The sequence below is a fragment of the Delphinapterus leucas genome, chromosome 3 (assembly GCF_059928025.1).
Source record: "Delphinapterus leucas isolate spDelLeu-1000000601 "Yukka" chromosome 3, BTC_Dleu_Yukka2, whole genome shotgun sequence".
Taxonomy (NCBI): domain Eukaryota; kingdom Metazoa; phylum Chordata; class Mammalia; order Artiodactyla; family Monodontidae; genus Delphinapterus; species Delphinapterus leucas.
In genome coordinates, this window is record NC_143131.1 from 113,521,171 (window position 1) to 113,539,398 (window position 18,228).

At 39.8% G+C, this 18,228-nt stretch overlaps 1 protein-coding gene across 7 annotated transcripts; it reads left to right on the forward strand.

Annotated features, from left to right (window-relative positions):
• The first annotated feature begins 537 nt into the window (after window positions 1-537).
• On the forward strand, window positions 538-16,702 carry C3H5orf24 (chromosome 3 C5orf24 homolog). Of its 7 annotated transcripts, XR_016392464.1 has the most exons (5): window positions 544-5,902; window positions 12,161-12,590; window positions 14,311-14,384; window positions 14,933-14,978; window positions 15,241-16,702. XR_016392464.1 is itself a non-coding variant. In XM_089908473.1 (4 exons), the coding sequence occupies exons 2-3, from the start codon at window positions 12,164-12,166 to the stop codon at window positions 14,349-14,351; spliced, it is 468 nt and encodes a 155-aa protein (XP_089764599.1). In that variant the 5' UTR covers window positions 543-5,902; window positions 12,161-12,163; the 3' UTR covers window positions 14,352-14,384; window positions 14,933-16,702. The 7 variants fall into 7 exon arrangements, 4 of the variants coding, with proteins under 4 accessions (XP_022444546.1, XP_089764599.1, XP_022444547.1 ...); XM_089908473.1 differs by having other exon boundaries at window positions 543-5,902; window positions 14,933-16,702; XM_022588839.3 differs by lacking the exon at window positions 14,933-14,978 and having other exon boundaries at window positions 543-5,902.
• Window positions 16,703-18,228: the final 1,526 nt, after the last annotated feature.

Genomic DNA, 18,228 nt, shown 5'->3' on the forward strand with positions numbered 1-18,228 from the left:
AAAATAGAACTACCATATGACCCAGCAATTCCACTACTGGGCATATACCCTGAGAAAACCATACTGTTCATTGCAGCACTATTTACAATAGCCAGGACATGGAACCAACCCAGGTGTCCATCGATGGATGAATAGAAAAAGAAGATGTGGCACATGTATACAATGGAATATTACTCAACCACAAAAAGAAACAAAATTGAGTTATTTGTAGGGAGGAGGATGGACCTCAACTCTGTCATAAAGAGGGAAGTAAGTCAGAAAGAGAAAAACATACCGTATGCTAACACATATATATGGACTCTTAAAAAAAATGGTTCTGATGAACCTAGGGGCAAGACAGGAATAAAGACGCAGATGTAGAGAATGGACTTGAGGACATGGGGAGGGGTAAGGGTAAGCTGGGACGAAGTGAGAGTAGCATTGACATATATATACTACCAAATGTAAAACAGACAGCTAGTGGGAAGCAGCTGCATAGCACAGGGAGATCAGCTCGGTGCTTTGTGACCACCTAGAGGGGTAGGATAGGGAGGGTGGGAGGGAGGCACAAGAGGGAGGGGATATGGGGGTATATGTATACATATAGCTGATGCACTTTGTTATACAGCAGAAACTAACACAACCTTGTAAAGCAATTATACTCCAGTAAAGATGTTTAAAAAAATTTTTAAATAAAAAGATAGGGGCTGGGGGGAAAATGGTAGTTGAAGTGAAGTCCAGGGTAAAAAACTATATTTTGTTTAGTAAAATGCCCCATTCTGGTCCTTTTTAGATGATGGATGCTAAGTACATGTAGCAGGCGTGAATTCTGAGTGGCTAGCCCAATGTGGTCAATGAGAATACTCTTCCTCTTAGAACTGAGCCTGGAGCTACCAGTTCTTCACATTGTGGTATATAGTTTTATGTAAGAATTGGAATCTATTGACATTTTCTTATGCCTTCTGCTTCTGGCATGAAAAGCTGAAGTTAACCTTTAAAAAAGTGTGTATGTAAATATAAAGAGAGAAAGAGAACGGATGAATGTGTGTGGATAGGTAGAGGGGATGTCTTAACATTTTATTCAGTTTAGGTGTTGTAACCACCAGAAAACCTTAATAAATTCTCACTGGAGTGAGGCATTTGACTTGGAGTATAGCAACATCTTACATGTTGCTTAGTGAAACATATGCTGTGTTTTTAGGCCAGCTCTCTGGAGCTAAAGGTGGCTACATTTCCATCACTAGGTAAAGATTCCCTGGTGTATTACCAATTACAGATATTTGAAGGTCCTTTTTTTCTGTATCAACTTATAATTTTACTTGAGCAGGAGTCCAAGTAGAGACATGAAGAAAAAGTGTAAGCAAATGAACTCTTTGCAATATCCCAACAATATCAGTGGTCTCACCTTTCTGGGGCTTTATGGCCAAACTGGTATGTAAGTGCATACCATCAAATCACATGACTAGTGAGGAATTTACTTTTGATTATTTTTCTTGACCTTGTTCTCTTCCAAATATGGCATAAGCTTATAGAAGTTCATGATTTTGAAGCTCAAGCCTTTAAAAATTCTATATTTGTGTTAACCTTGTTCTTCTAGAGGGATAAAAATGTGAAATAAAAAAAAGTTTTAACCCCTTTGGAAAACTGGAACTCAGAGTTACTCTCGCAGATATCATTAGGATTACTGTAAAAGCTATAGAGTTTCAAAATTTAAGAAAATCCTAATTATCTTTAATAAATGGAAATACGTGATACTTCATGTTTTGAGTATTAGTCCCTTTTCACAATTTTGCCTATTATAGAATAAAGAAAATGTGAGGATTCAGTATGAAAAATGTGCTCTTTGACCACAGAAAAAGCATGTCATTTGAACATGGCACTTGGTAGTAGGTGGATTTTTTTGCAGCCTGTCAACTCCCAGCAGTTCTAGCAGCCTTGGGTGTTAAAGTGTCCTTGGCCTTTATTCCTGAATTCCTAGGAGGCTCTCAGGTGCCTGTGTCCAGCCAGTGCAAGGTAATAGCGAAGGTAATATTTTCTTTCCATGCCTTTGCCTGAGGGAGGCTTCTGGGAGCTGAGATTCCTAGAACTCTACTGTAGACTTTTGAAAAAGAGTCCTCCCCAGCCCCCAAGCCAGCCCACGGCCCAAGTCTCAGATTTGGAAAGCTCCATGGAAAGAGCAGGGGAGTGGATGTCTTTAAAGAGAGCCCAAGCTCCCCTGTAACTTTTTACAGTCTAGAGTTGCTATTATAAGTGTGTTTGGGATGGTACTAATTCTGTGATACATATTCAAGTTTGAAAGCCACTGATAATCTTCACTTTGTTTTGTTCTTGGATTTTGACTGCCTGTTATCTAAAGCAGTGGTCTTCAAAGTGGGGCACATGTTTAGTAAGCCATTGGCAAAAGGGAGAAAACACTGGATCCTCTATTTGTATTTCTTCTTTGAAATCTCATCTTTTAGGTTCCCACATGCTGTGGGGCAGCTAAGCCCGCCCACCACAGCTACCAAGCCCACGGGCCGCAAACTACAGAGCCTACGCGCTCTGGAGCCTGCGCGCCGCAACTAGAGAAGAGAAAACCCGCACGCCACAACAAGAGAGAAGCCTGAGCGCTGCAACGAAGAGCCTGCGTGCCGCAACTAAGACCCGACACAGCCAAAAAAAAAAAAAAAAAGTCCACATTAAATCTCATCCTTTACATTTTTTGAGTAGATTTTATAATATGTTGTTACATGATCTATCATGTATAGTATTATTACAGTTTAGAATAACAGTTCATATACATAATTATAAATAAATTCACATATTGGGTGATACTTGGACAACGTTAGGCAAGTTGATTAAATGCTTTAAAATGTCTCATTTTTTTCATACATAAAATAGAGATAATACCTATCTGTTTTTGTGAGGATAAGATGAAATAATACATATAAAGCATTAAAGCATATAAAAACTGCCTGGCATATGGTAAGCATTCAATAAATATTAGTACTCTTATTACAGTGGGTGAATGGGAGTGCATTTTCATAGGCTACCTTTCAATATTGCTGTGTCTTTCAGTATTGCTATAAGCTGTATATCTAGCAAGGACAGTCAGTGGCTACTGATAAAATCTAGAAAGTGAGATTCATTTTTCCTATGGATATCTTTCGGTTCAAATGAATAGCATTTAAGAACACTTGTTGCCTTAATTGAAAGGTCTTTAGGGGCAGCCAGTTTCCCACTCTAGTCGAATATTCCTTTTATGGCCTTCCATTCACATGTATACAATCACTGCTTATCATGCAAAAGTCTTATTAACTAGTGGTTTGTCTATATTATCTGGCCTACTCTGGGCCAGGCTGAGGTTTTTGGAGAAGGAATGAAAAATGTCGAACTGAGTCCAAATCGTATTTCACAGGTATACACTATTGAAGAAATGTTTGGAGGTAAGTCAAATAGTGTGACAATTAAAAGTGTGCTTTTTGCAAATGAAGTGATGATAAATGGATATGCTCTTGAAAAAAGCATATCCATTTATCTACCTGTGTTTTGTGTACTATAGCACCTCATGAAGACCAACCTGAGATAATTACCCGAAAACACCAGATCATTGCATTTAACACTGTATTTTGATTATTTTGAGTTTCTGCCTACCACACCAGAATGTAAACTTCCTGATGTTAGGGACCTTGTCTGTCCTGCATAGCTTGTACTTTGAATTCAATAAATATGTTGAATTAACTAGTTACTTGTCCATAGTCACACAGCTAGTAAGTGGTAGACTGAGGATTTAAATCCACATCTTTCTTTACCTATTAGCTCATTTTATTTCACAGCCCTTCATTTCACACATATGGAAACTTCTGGAAAAAGCAGTGACTTGTCCGAGGTACCATAGGAGGTGAATGGCAGAAAGACATTCAAACCCGGGAATGTCTGACTTCCTCCATTACTCTGGCTACTTCCCCATTGGGCCTGCAAATCATTTGACCTTATTAGTGTGAAAGTTTTTTTTTGGCCGCGCCTTGCAGCTTGCGGGGATCTTAGTTCCCTGACCAGGGATTGAACCCTGGGCCCTTGGTGGTGAAAGTGGGGAGTCCTAACCACTGGACCACCAGGGAATTCACAAAAGTTTTCTGCTTAAGTGGTTTTATGTACAAACACCATTTCAGTTGGAAGTTTAAAGTTATGGATCTGGAATAGTCATGGTACGGCAGCACAGCAGTGCATTCTCACATTTCCCTTCAAGAATAAAAAAGAAAACTTCCTTAGAGAAAACTTGTTTTCAAAAAGTTTTTTGGAAGGCTACTTAATATCCCCTAAAATCTGTGTGCATATTTTAGCTGTTTTCTATTTTGGTATTCTCCTTTTATATATGAGCAATAGTATGATCAGTCCTGTTTTCTAGTATTCTATAGGAGTAATTAGAATGATTGTTAGAATCATTTTACAAAACCCTGCTTGCCAAAAAATGATTGAGCTTGCCTGTTGTATGCACTGTATTTGGTTTGCCTCCTGGCTTGTGTACTCACCCAGAAAAGTTGTTGCTCTTTATTTCCAGCTGACAGCAGCACTGGACCAAGTGTTGTGCTCATGGTGCAATTCAGTGTTAAGAATTATCTCCTCAAACAGTCTTCATTGCATGGGCAAAAGGGATAAGCACCTGCCTCTGGCCTCTTCATGCTGTCAAAGAAGTGTCTTCCTGGGAATCCCCCGGTGGTCCAGTGGTTAGGACTCTGCGCTTTCACTGCTGGGGCTGGGAACTAGGATCTTGCAAGCAGCAGAGCCTGGCCGGAAAAAATAAAAGTTTTAAAATAAAATAAAACAACAACCATTATTTATTAAAAAAAAAAAAAGTGTCTTCCTCTCGGCAGCCTTCCTAATTCTGGATCCTCTCCTTTCTGACATTTTAGAATTAACGGACCGAAGAACCAGGGAAACTAATCCCTTCTGCTAAGTGGCTTGTATGGGGTGACCCATATGCCAGAAATCTCGCAACAGCTACATAGAAGGGGAGATTTTGTAAGCAAGCTAATTCTTGTCCCATCCCTTCCTGTGATGGTGGAATGAAAAATATGGTAATTCAGAGGAGGTCATGGATATAAAAACTTGTTAAACTTTTAATATTAGCTTCACGAAATGAGGCTTTTCATTATTACATGGTGCTAGGACTGAGGGCCCCCCCCAAACGCCTCATGTTATTTGAATATTCCCCATTTTATTTGCAGGTGGAGATTTCACCCCATCCATTCGTAAGTAACTAAAAGAGGCTGAATCCTTTTAATGTGCTTTGGGCAGCACCTAGCACAATAAGGGATTAATAAATCTTTTTGCCAACGGTGATTAAAAGCACAGTTTCTGTAACAAGAATGCTGGGTTCAAATCCTGACTCCACCATTTATTAGTCCTGTAATCTGAAAAATGGGGTCGGTAGTAGATCCAGCATCACAGGATTGGGTTGAAAGATCCACGTTAGGAAGTTATCCCTTTGCTCGTGCAATCTGCACCAGAGCCTAACGAGCTCCTTCCTAAGCCCCACCTCCTGTCGTCCCCGTGCCGCGCAAGCGCAGCCCGGCTCCCTGGGCTACTCTCCCCAGGCTTGCGTGCTGGTCGTCGGCGGGAGATTGGGTCTCGCGACGTGCGTGTGCGTGTGCGTGCGCGTGCGCGGTACTCGCGAGCTCGCGCACGCCGCTGCTTGCTCCACGCGGCTGTGGTGGCCTCTTCCTGCTCGGTCCGGTGGTGCACTGTGAGCGGTGGTTGAGGTCGGAGCTGTGAACCAGCGTCCGCTTCGCCGCTGCCGCCGCCCTGCCTGCTTTTCCCTCTGTTTTGGGCTCTACGCGCAGTGTAGAGGCGCCGGGCTGGAAAGAGAGCGGCGCCAGCGTGAGGTTCCCAGCCGATGGGCAGCCCCTAGGCGCGCTGAGGGGCCGGGCTACTGGCGGCTGAGGTAGGTGGGCGCGCGGGGGTTTGTCAGACTGGCCGGGAGCAGAGTCGGGGCGGCGGGTGCTCGTGGAGAAGGCAAGGAGGGGGCCAGAATGAGGGCCTAGCCAGCTGGTGAGAACAGGTCTCCGACCCGCGCCTGAGAAGGGGCTCTGGCCTAGCTCGGAGCGAGAGGAGGGACCCCGGTCGTAGCCTGCTCTTCTCCGGGCTTGAAGCCATTATTTAGGGGAAATTCCTCCTGCGGCGGGGGGAGGGGTCACCCTTTCTTTTCTTTGCGAGGTCAGAATCCTCATTCCTCCCCGCCATCACTTTAAATTAATGCTTGCTGGCTTCGAGATGCACGTCTAGATGGAGTGGCCTGTGGACTTGACCAGCTTGCAGAACTCCGGTGCACGACAGCGGGCTATCAGTTATGATTATCGAAGAGGGTTCACAACCCTCTCTTTAGTGTGGGCGTGTATTTGCTGCAAAGTTCTTATTGCTGATACATTAATAATCGCTTTCGGGCACAACAGGTAATGAATTTTTAAACACCTCTTGTCAAATAAGGATTCCGGCACTGGGGAAACTGCGCCGTGGAGGCACAATTAAAGAGTAGAAAGAAGACAAAGAAGACCGTTATTTATGTTCTCTCCTAGTATCAGAACTTTCCGTGGTGGAGCAGGATGCGTCGCTACTGGCATTTGTTTTAGCCTTTGCTGAATAGACTTTCTGAGTGATTGAGGTCGATCACCAATGGACTTTCATTTAGAATTATAAAATCACATATGATTTTAGCTAGTTGTTACAAGTCAAATGACCTGAAATAACCTCTGAGAATTATGTGGTGTTCGCTCCTCGGAAGAGAGCAGAACTTGGTTTTCTTGAAAGGAAGATTTTCTCCATGTTTAAAGATGAATGCATTGTGAAGTTACTAAAAATAGTTCTTTATGTTGACAGTGATGACTGCCACATTCAGGAGAAGGAAAAGGAATTATTTCGTAAAGAACAGCCCACGGAAAGACTTCAGGGGTTAAATACGCAGTAAAACAGCTTCAGGGATGGCAAGTTTTAGCATATGCTTTTAAGAATTCTAATTTAGTCATAGTTAAAATATATCGAAGCTCTTAGTTGATTCCCTTATATTTAGTGAACTATTTTAAAAGATTATTAACCTTTGCTAGTTTTGTATTCCGTTCAGCCCAAACTTTCTAGAAATGTAGTATTCATTCTGACTCTATTAAGAAATGTGGCCTGCATGCTTTCAATGAACTCTGTACCATAGTATGGGAAGAGTCTTTCAAGAAAGAACAGTTAGCTGGCGAGCCCTGAGGTGGAACCAGGGAGGCGTTATTAAATGTAGGATTAATGCTTGTATATGCACATACTGCATACAAACATACAAATTCTGAGGCTTCCCTGGTGGCGCAGTGGTTGAGCGCCCACCTGCCGATGCAAGGGACGTTGGTTCGTGCCCCAGTCCGGGAAGATCCCACATGCCGCGGAGCGGCTGGGCCCGTGAGCCATGGCCGCTGGGCATGCGCGTCCGGAGCCTGTGCTCCGCAGCGGGAGAGGCCACGGCGGTGAGAGGCCCGCGTACCGCAAACAAACAAACAAACAAACAAAACATACAAATTCTGCATGCGCCCGCCTGTGTGTGTGCGTGTGTTTATGTATGATGGTTATGCACACAAGGATCTAATGGTGCTGACTCCCATCTTAAAAAGTTGACACCTGAAAGTAGAAAGGGATTGGTTTTAGCTCTGTTTCTTGTTTCAGTTAACTTAAAAAAAATAATAAATTTATTTATTTATTTTTGGCTGTGTTGGGTCTTTGTTGCTGCGTGTGGGCTTTCTCTAGTTGCGGCGAGTGGGGTCTACTCTTCGTTGCAGTGCACGGGCTTCTCATTGCGGTGGCTTCTCTTATTGCGGAGCACGGGCTCTAGGTGCGTGGGCTTCAGTATTTGTGGCACGCCGGCTCTAGAGCACGGGCTCAGTAGTTGCGGCGCACGGGCTTAGTTGCTCCATGGAATGTGGGATCTTCCTGGACCAGGGCTCGAACCCATGTCCCCTGCCTTGGCAGGCAGATTCTTAACCACTGAGCCACCAGGGAAGCCCCTTTATTTAACTATTTACATGAGTAAAAGTCATAGTAAATTTCTTGTCCAGCTTCTTAATCAGTAATTGAGTAAGCAGAATACCGTACTGATTTCTTGGTGGTAGCAGGGAAGGAAAATATAGAACATATAGAAGACTTGCCCTTTAGAAATGTTCTTTAAGTCAGTATCTTACTATCTTCCCTGGGATAAAGAGCTTTACTCCTGTCTATTTTGTGTCCTGATGCTTAGAATAGTGTTTTGCATGGAGTTGGCCCTCAATAAACGTGAGCAGTGTCGGAAGTTAATTAACATAATACAAACCAAATTCATAAATTCCTGGAGAAGATTAAAGTAGTTGAAGATGGGTGGATTTTTTTTTTTTTTATTGCAGGTCTACTGTTTAAATGGTGTGTTTTTCTTCAGTGTTGGTTGCCTGAGTAAAGGATATGTGGCAGAATCTTGCTTCTGAAAGCCTAACATAATGTAAGCTGAGACGGTATATCCTGAGTGATAATAGATGGTGAATGTTCTGATATATTAAGAGAAAATGAAGTTAAAGGAAGTAAGGTCCAGAGGGAAGATTTTGGTAAGTTAGTGATAGGAACTTAAAAGGAATGAGCTATAAACCATTGAAACAGATTATAGGAAAAAACATTTCCTCCCTTTACTGGCAGTGCTACTTGTGGAAGAGAACTGGTACCTTTCTATCTCTTTATACTAGAGCTTTCCAGCAGGGTGATTTCTGAATAATAAAATTGAAAAAGGGATCACTTTGGGAATTCCCTGACAGTCCAGTGGTTAAGACTCTCGGCACTTTCACTGTGTGGTCCAAGCCTCAGGGCACGGCCCAAAGAAAGAAAGAAAAAGTGACCACTTTTTCTCTTATAATCTGCTCAAAGGTCTCAGTGTGTTTCTCTTTGTATTTGCATGTGGGCTCTAGTCTAGTTTTATTGGCAATAAACTAGTATTTTGATTCCTATCTAATTCCTGTGTATATTTCTCAGTTAGTTTATAACTTGTAGGGGAGAGGAATGTGGTTGGTCCCTTCACAAATCCCAACGTTGGCTTTTTTTCAATTTGGAAAACAAATCTATTTGATTTAGATGTTGTAGATGTTATCAATAGAAAGGTTCTGTGGATATTTGGAGAGGTTATCCACAGAATGGTTTTATGATTATTTGGAGAAGTTATCAACAGATTTTATGGATATTTGGAGAGGTAGGAGCTTAAGATGTGAATAAAAACTTCAACAGGAGTGTTTTATTTTTTTTAATAAATTTATTTATTTATTTATTTTTGGCTGAGTTAGGTCTTCGTTGCTGTGCGCGGGCTTTCTCTAGTTGCGGCGAGCGGGGGCTACTCTTCGTTGCGGTGCACAGACTTCTCATTGAGGTGGCTTCTCTTATTGTGGAGCACGGTCTCTAGGCAGGCGGGCTTCAGTAGTTGTGGCTCACGGCCCTAGAGCGCAGGCTCAGTAGTTGTGGCGCCTGGGCTTAGTTGCTCCGCGGCATGTGGAGTCTTCCCAGGCCAGGGCTCGAACCTGTGTCCCCTGCATTGGCAGGTGGATTCTTAACCACTGTGCCACCAGGGAAGACCAACAGGAGTATTTGAAATTGAGTTTTCTGTTTTCATTTTAGTATAGCTGAGTGATTCCCATGATAGGTGGCAGATTTTTCCCCCCAAGGAATATTTGGCAATGTCTGGAGAATATTTTGCTTGTCACAGATTGGGAGGGTAAAGAGGAGGGTGTAGCTACTGACATCAAGAGGGTGGAGTGGGTAGACGCCAGGGATGCTGCTAAGCATCTTAAAATGCACAGGACAACCCCATCCTCCACCTGCCCCCACCCAAAAGAATTATCTGGCTCAAATGATAGTGGTGCTGTTGAGAACCCCAGTTGGTTCTGAAGTCAGATTATCTGAATTTGTATTTGGCTTTACCATTTCCTAATGTGTGACCCTGGCAAGTTGCTTAAAGTTCCTGCCTCAGTTTCTGTAAAACAGAGCTAACAATATGTTCCCCATGGAGTTGAACTGTAGTGATGATTAAGTCAGATAATGTGCAAAGGGCCAAACTTATTACCTGGCACATAGAAAAATCTGAAAAAACTTTAAGCTAATATCATTACATTTGGAACACATCTTGATGATCTCTTCTTATTTCTTTTTTTTTTAAACATCTTTATTGGGGTATAATTGCTTTACAATGGTGTGTTAGTTTCTGCTTTATAACAAAGTGAATCAGATCTCTTCTTATTTCTCATCTGAAATTAGAATTTGAGCAAATGAAGTGATAATAAACTCATTCTCTATCCTTGGGGAATAAGTGAAGAATCACTCCATTTAATGTTTGTGTTTAGCTCACTCTTGTTTTATGTTTTCAAGTCTATAAGGCTTCTGCCATAAACAAGTAGCTTCTCATTGTAAATGTTTTTCCTTCATAGTTAAGACTTTAAGCTAGCTGGCCAGTGGCTCTATATCTGTTGATTCTCAGCAAATATTTAGTAATGTAACTGAATTCAGTTCTTTGACTTCATTTCCATTTCCTTTTACCTTTATAACTGAAATAAATTTGCAGTGGTTTTGGCTCACATTGATTATCTTTTCTTAGCCTCTGGGAGTAACTATTTTCATAACTGAGGTTTTGGTACAATTTTACATTTATGAAAGGTGCAGGCGAACTTCTAACAACTTGGGGCTGGACCTTCGTACACATTTGTGACTCTTTCAAAATATGAATTGGAACCCATATGGGTTTTTTTGTTTTTTACCTTGTTGAAATATAATACTGTAGTCTATATAGACTCTCATTTTCTGTGTGTATAAATGATATGGCTAAATAGAGAAACAATTCACAGATAGAGAGTTTGGACTGTTTGTTAATAAGCCACAGAGCTCTTGTAAGGGAAGAAGATCCACATCATTATTTATGGTCAAGGGAGAAAGCAGTGTGGCACATTCAACTTTTTGTCTTGATAACCACACTTTAAAAATAGAAAGTTTTGGGCTTCCCTGGTGGCGCAGTGGTTGAGAGTCCGCCTGCCGATGCAGGGGACGCGGGTTCGTGCCCCGGTCCGGGAAGATCCCACATGCCGCCGAGCGGCTGGGCCCATGAGCCATGGACGCTGAGCCTGCGCATCCGGAGCCTGTGCTCCGCAACGGGAGAGACCACGACAGTGAGAGGCCCGTGTACCAAAAAAAAAAAAGAAAGTATTTTATTATGATTGTTACACATATTTTTGTAGTATAAGTCTCTGTAGTTTCTATAAATGTTCACTTATTTCAGCTAATGGAAACCTTTTTTTTTTTTTTTTTTTTTTTTTTGCGGTACGTGGGCCTCTCACTGTCGTGGCCTCTCCCGTTGCGGAGCACAGGCTCCGGACGCACAGGCTCAGCGGCTGTGGCTCACGGGCCCAGCCGCTCGGCGGCATGTGGGATCTTCCCGGACCGGGGCACGAACGCGCGTCCCCTGCATCGGCAGGCGGACTCTCAACCACTGCGCCACCAGGGAAGCCCTAATGGAAACCTTTGTTTACCCTTTATGTTGTTATTGCCTCCTGTTTGGATAGAATAGTTTAGAGGGAGTCAGTACCTTTGGCCAACAGATTGTGTTCTTTCCTCGGTACATTCTATCTTTTGTAAAGTGTAACATACACTCAGGATTCTGTATAAATAATAAATGATGATAATGATAAGGAAGTGTCCACCTTGTGAAAACTGGCCAGATCAGAAGTATACATGTGGGAAATATAATGAAAGGCCAAAGGAAGACATTCTAAGAATGCTAGGGAAACTTAAGAAAAAAAGAATCATGTTAATAACAATTCTTGTCTTTATTATTATCTTTTTAGGATTTAGTAGTCTAAAAGAAAAGAGCCTACAAAATGTAGCAGATTTCATGTACACACTTTGCTAATTCCTAAGTAGAGAACATTGTAACTACAAAATCAGAACTAGAGTTATCTTGCATGGCATTTGTGCCTGCCAGTGATTAAATTGAGGGGAAAAAAAAGTATCTGAATCTGCTGATGTGTGTTTGTTTATAAGTGGCCTGGAGTCCTGCCTGTCAGCTAATTTTAGAGAGCCTGCATAGTTGTTGGAAGACAGACTGTTTTCCCACTAAATGCTGTCATACAGATATATATTTGTATATGTGTATTTATGCATATTTGTCTTTTATTTTTGGTAGAAAATGATGCATCCCGTTGCCAGCAGTAATCCAGCTTTTTGTGGGCCTGGCAAACCTTCCTGCCTCAGTGAAGATGCCATGAGAGCTGCTGATCAGTTTGACATATATTCCTCCCAGCAAAACAAATACAGCCACACAGTCAGCCACAAACCAATGGCTTGTCAGAGGCAAGACCCATTAAATGAAACACACTTGCAGACTACAAGTGGCAGAAGCATAGAGATAAAAGATGAACTAAAGAAAAAGAAAAATCTCAACCGATCTGGTAAGCGTGGCCGGCCTTCAGGAACCACCAAATCAGCAGGATACCGGACCAGCACGGGCAGACCCCTGGGAACCACCAAAGCAGCTGGATTTAAGACAAGTCCAGGCAGACCTTTGGGTACAACTAAAGCTGCGGGATACAAAGTCAGCCCAGGGAGACCTCCAGGTAGCATTAAAGCTCTATCCCGTCTTGCCGATCTTGGTTATGGCTGTGGGACTGCTGCTTTTCCTTACCCTATGATGCATGGTAGAGCAGTTCATGGCGTAGAGGAAACCAGCAGCGAAATCAAGCCGCCCAATGAGTGAATGAGGCAGGAAAGGAGGGCCAGGTTTAGAAGGAAGATTGTGAATAATTCCAAAGCTTCTTGGTTTTATTTTGACATACATGATTTTATGGCCTGGGCTTTCCAAATTTGTTTTCCCATTTGATTTTTTTTTTCCTGCTTTTGCTCAGAAACTGTCATATGCTGACAGATGCACTCAGGGCATAGCAGTGGCATTGTCTTTGTACATAGGTTCAAGTGTAACACCTATTTAAATCATTTTTGTTTTCCTTTAGAGTTATGGTTGTGTCTCATTTCATTACTACTTTTGGGTCATTCTAAATAGATGCTTCATGTACTAAACAACTGAAACCGTTATACCTATTAGTTTGTGAAGTAAGCTTACAATATAATAAAGATAATATCTAAGGTATTATTAACTGATGGAACAAAGCAAACTAATGATTCAGGATTACTTGAGGTAGTGGCTGTGAGGTTTTTTTGTAACATGTTCATGAGACAAGACACAGATATTTGTATGCTTTGGCATTTACTTAGATTTCATATGTTAAAAATCTTATTTTTAACGTTCTAGGTTTAAGCAGCTTCCTATTTATTGATCTACATGGCATTAATTGATTTAACTATTATTCCTTTAAAAATTCTTTAGTGTTTGCCTTTCAGCCATGTTAGGTTGTGTATTTTTTAATTGCCTAAGAGCATGTATACCAAACACTACAAACAATTCATATCTACAAAAAAAATAAACTTTTTTATAAAAACTGCACATTACATTTTTGGTGAAATATTGAATACAGTGCATTCTGAGAATAGCATATTTAATATAATAGGAAAAGAAACATTCTTAAGGTCTGCATGTTGCTATAGTTACTACATTTTGTCTTTCATATACTTAGTTTTAAAGCATTATGCTTAAAGCATTTATTAATGTTCATTCATTAAGAATATTTTTTAGTTTTTTCTGATAAATTGTCCCATTGCATTAGCAGTTACTGTGGTTTCAGGTCTGTATCTACCAAAGGACAAAAATTGAATGGTAGACCGTAAAACTGGTATAAACAAAATGTAGTTTTCTGACTGTCAGAACCCAAATATTAAGAAGTATATAGGAATCCATCTATGCATGAAACATGTAAGAAATATGTTAGTTTAATTAAAAATCTCATGGTTGCTCTAGTGAGACCACTTCATTCAAAATAAATTTTTTTTCTGACAGTGTTTGCTTTAGAAGCAAAATAGATAGGAAAGAAAAAAACGTATTAGGTAGATACGTATAGAAGGGACAGGGATATCTCTCTTCCCTCTTTCTGAAAGTAATATTCTTTGTTAATATACATTTTATTTATTCTGAGTTCTAAATAAAATAAACTATTATAAACTTTGGATTTGGAAAAAAAAATTCCACTGAACTTTAAAGTTACAGTGTATATGTATTTGTGAGCTTAAATGCCTTTTGAGATTATAATGTAGATTTGCAGGACCCCAAAACTTTTAAAATAATTAAAATTTTAAAAGGGCACATACTGTGTTGTTTGGGCTTGCTCTCAGTTACTGCAAACTCTGACTGCAAATGGATGTCATGTTTCATACCTTTTTTATCAGGAAAAAAGCAGCAAGCCTTCAGGTGTTCCAGTGATGCCTGACACAATGAGCTGGACTTTATGCTGCTCTTTACAGTAAGAGGTGTTGCATTGTATGTGGGGACTGTGTGTGCACTGGCATCTAAGACAGTGACCTCAACAATTTTAGCTTTGCACAAACCATAGAGAATAATGTTGGATGACTACATAATCAGTTGTAACATTCTGGCAGCTAAATTGCTACAAGAGTTTCTTCTTGCAGAAGCTTAAAATATAAAACTTTTTAAATAATTTACTTAGAACAGTATAACTTCTGACAGACACACAGATGCTTATGTCTTTATTCATATGTTCATCCATCCACTTTTATTATGTATCTGTCATTTAGTTGTTTCTCAAGATGATGTTCAGCAGTTGGCTGCTTAGAAATCCTCTTTTGAATTGCTGAAAACAGTTGTTTAATTAAATGTTCTTCCATGGAATTATGTATATCACTGTCAAGGGTTCGGTTGCAGGTTGTGTTTTATAGGACACCCATTTGACATTTCCCTTTCGGTTTATTTGCTTTCCTGATTTTGTTATACATGCTCTTTCTCCCTGCCTTTTTCTACATTCATTCCCCTCCCCCTTTCTCCATCCTCCAGCACATCTACTCGGTGGTGCTGTGCTGTGTGTCAGAAGATAAAGCAGGTGTGTTAATGTATGATGAATCTTATATACAAGTTAATGAAATGGTGAGATCAACTAAAGGAAATATGTTCATAACAGTGTTTATTAACATCAGGAGCTATGTCCCAGGAAAAAAGGGGGGGGCGAATGGCTACTTTTGTGAATGGATAACATCATTTAAAAAGCTGAATTTTCTGTGTTCATGTGAGTCGTTACCTGGAGTATTAGATCTGTATGCTGATGAGCATCTCCTGATTGCACTTCCTTTTCTCCTTGTGAACAGTTTGTTGGTGCCATGATGAAGAGAAAGACATCTAAATGATAACATGAATGAAGTCTTAAAATACAAAATATTTTTACTTCTCTATAAAGACTACATTGTGCATCTTTTGTAACACTGTCTCTTGTCATGATAAACACTGAAATAGCATGTTAAACAATTGCCTATACTTTAATATAATCAGTTGGGGAAAACTGGCCTTTTCCTCCCACTGTATGATTGTTCCTTGAAAGGTAAATTAGTAATTTTATATTGTGTAATTCTGTTCTTCACAAAATAGGTTTCACTATTCTATATTAAAACTTTGGTCAGAAAATGATCTGCTCTTCAAGTAAGTTTGCTTTACTTTTTTCTTTAAAAAATATTTCAACATGCCTTATTTATTCTTATATTAACAAATTAGGAGCTAATACAGATGAAACTTCCATTTTTTGACAGCTGTAACCTTGCATAACTAATCTTTAGCGTGGGATGATTTTGATACTATCTTTGGAGTTTTGCACTGGATATTTAAAAAAATGCTAGCACAGTGTATTGGAAGAAAATAAGTGATTAATTTTTAATATTTGGGGATGTTTTAAAAATCAGTATTTCAGTTAGACTAAAAAATTCTTTATATTTTTTATTTACTTTTTAAAAGAAACATCTGTTAAAGTAGTAAAAGTAATATTCATTCCAAACTAATGTTTATGTGAATTTACATGTATATTTTCATGAAATAATAGCGTTTCTTTGAATTAAGGAGGAAAAAAAATTATCTGGATCCATTTATTAGATTAAAGGTGATTCATCCAATGTAAGAAAAACCAGTGTATGAGCTAAAGAAAAAAAGAGTTTCTCTTTTATATTCTAAGATGCTTTAAAAGAACAATTCAGGGGATATTGACAATAACTGCTACTCTGCCAGTCATTGTCTATATATGCAGTAAAATTTTATGATCCCTTTATAGTAAATTATCAATATAAGAATTCACAACAGTTGTTCAAAACATTTTTTCCCTTGAACGTAAGATATTTTGATGCTATTATGTTTTTGTTTTTATTATAGCTTAACTATATGCTATTAAACTCTAGGATGTATCTAAATCTTTCCTTTGCTTTTCCCCCCTACTCCCAAGTAGATAAATCTGTGCTCTCACAAATAATGTATTTAATTTTTGGAAAATTTAATGCTATAGTAAATCAAGCGTGTGATTTATAGTAATCAGACCACTTTGATTCTTTGAGTTTCACAGTTTCCTTTTTCCACAGGTAATTATGGAGAAAATAATTACCAGTTAACTGATATAAGCACGCTGTTCTCTGCTGTAAAAAGTCTGAATAGATACTGTGTATGTTTTTATGTCCATGAACTTGAGCTACTCGTGTGCAATTATGTGTATGGGAATGGAGTAGTGTTCATGATTTGTATCTACATCATCATATGGATGTATATTTATTAATAAAGTCATTACTTTAAAACCAACTATGTTTACTACTTTATTTCTTAGCAAAGTATTTTCCAAGTAGGGTAATTGTAAATGGTAAAACCTCTTTCATGATTGGTGGTCTTGTATTTTCCTTGGGCTGTGCTTTCTGAAATCTGCCTCTCTCTACTTGTTTTTCTCAAAATAGTAATTATCTATATATTTGTAATTTAAACGTCTAACTTATAAATGAATCTCATTTTCTTCCAATTATTAAGATACTTCAGGCTAATGGTTCTACTAAAGGCTTAAATTATTATTATTTTTTAATAAATTTATTTATTTATTTTTGGCTGCATTGGGTCTTTGTTGCTACGCACGGGCTTTCTCTAGTTGCGGCGAGCGGGGGCTACTCTTCGTTGCAGTGCACTGGCTTCTCATTGTGGTGGCTTCTCTTGTTCTGGAGCATGGGCTTTAGGCACACGGGCTTCAGTAGTTGTGGCACGTGGGCTCAGTAGTTGTGGCTCACGGGCTTAGTTGCTCCACAGCATGTGGGATCTTCCTGGACCAGAGCTTGAATCTGTGTCCCCTGCATTGGCAGGCGGTTTCTTAACCACTGCGCCACCAGGGAAGCCCTAAAGGCTTAAATTTAAATGCGATTGATCCTTTTAGTTTGAAAAGTTTAGATATTAAACGTGGCTAACTTTTTTAGTGTTAACCTTAGGGATAGCAGCATGTGCATATTTTGTAACTGTCAAATATTGGAGATATAAAAAGAAAAACACTTTCTCCTAATTATTAGAATATCTAATTACCTTTTCCATTTTCTCTGAATCCTGCATATCATCTGGAACAGAGGCTGGCAAACTAAGACCCACTGCCTGTTTTTGTAGTTTCATTGGATTAGCCATTCCCATTTGTTTACATATTGTCTCTGGCTGCTTTTGCAGTACAATGGCAGACTTGAGTAGTTGTGACGTAAGTCCTGCAAAGCCTAAAATTTACTGATTATTCCTTTCCTTACAGAAAAGTTTGCTGACCCCCCTTATCTAGAAGGATAAATTGGAGTAGGAAACAGCAAATACAATTTAAAATTGAATTTCAAAACCTGAGCAAGTGATGGTTTTTGGGTTTGTTTTTTTTTCTGGCCACACCACATGGCATGTGGAACTTTACTGACCAGGGATTGAACCCACACTCCTTGCAGTGGAAGTGCAGAACCTTAACCTCTGGACCACCAGGGAAGTCTAGTGATGGCTTTTTTTTTTTTTTTAGTAATTTTATTATTTATTTATTGGCTGCATTGGGTCTTTGTTGCTGCGCACAGGCTTTCTGTCTAGTTGCGGTGAGCGGGGGCTACTCTTCATTGCGGCACGCGGACCTCATTGCGGTGGCCTCTCTTGTTGCGGAGCACAGGCTCTAGGCGCACAGGCTTCAGTAGCTGTGGCATGCGGGCTCTAGAGTGCAGGCTCAGTAGTTGAGTCTTAAACTCAGGTTTAAGTTAGGTTCCTAACTTAAAGGAAACTTGTAGCTGCTTCAAAATCAGTGTCAACTATAAATGTTATCTAAAAAATGAAGTACAAAA

Excerpts from the sequence above, each read along its gene's own strand:
- C3H5orf24 (XM_022588838.3), top strand. The coding sequence starts at position 12,164 with ATGATGCATCCCGTTGCCAGCAGTAATCCAGCTTTTTGTGGGCCTGGC.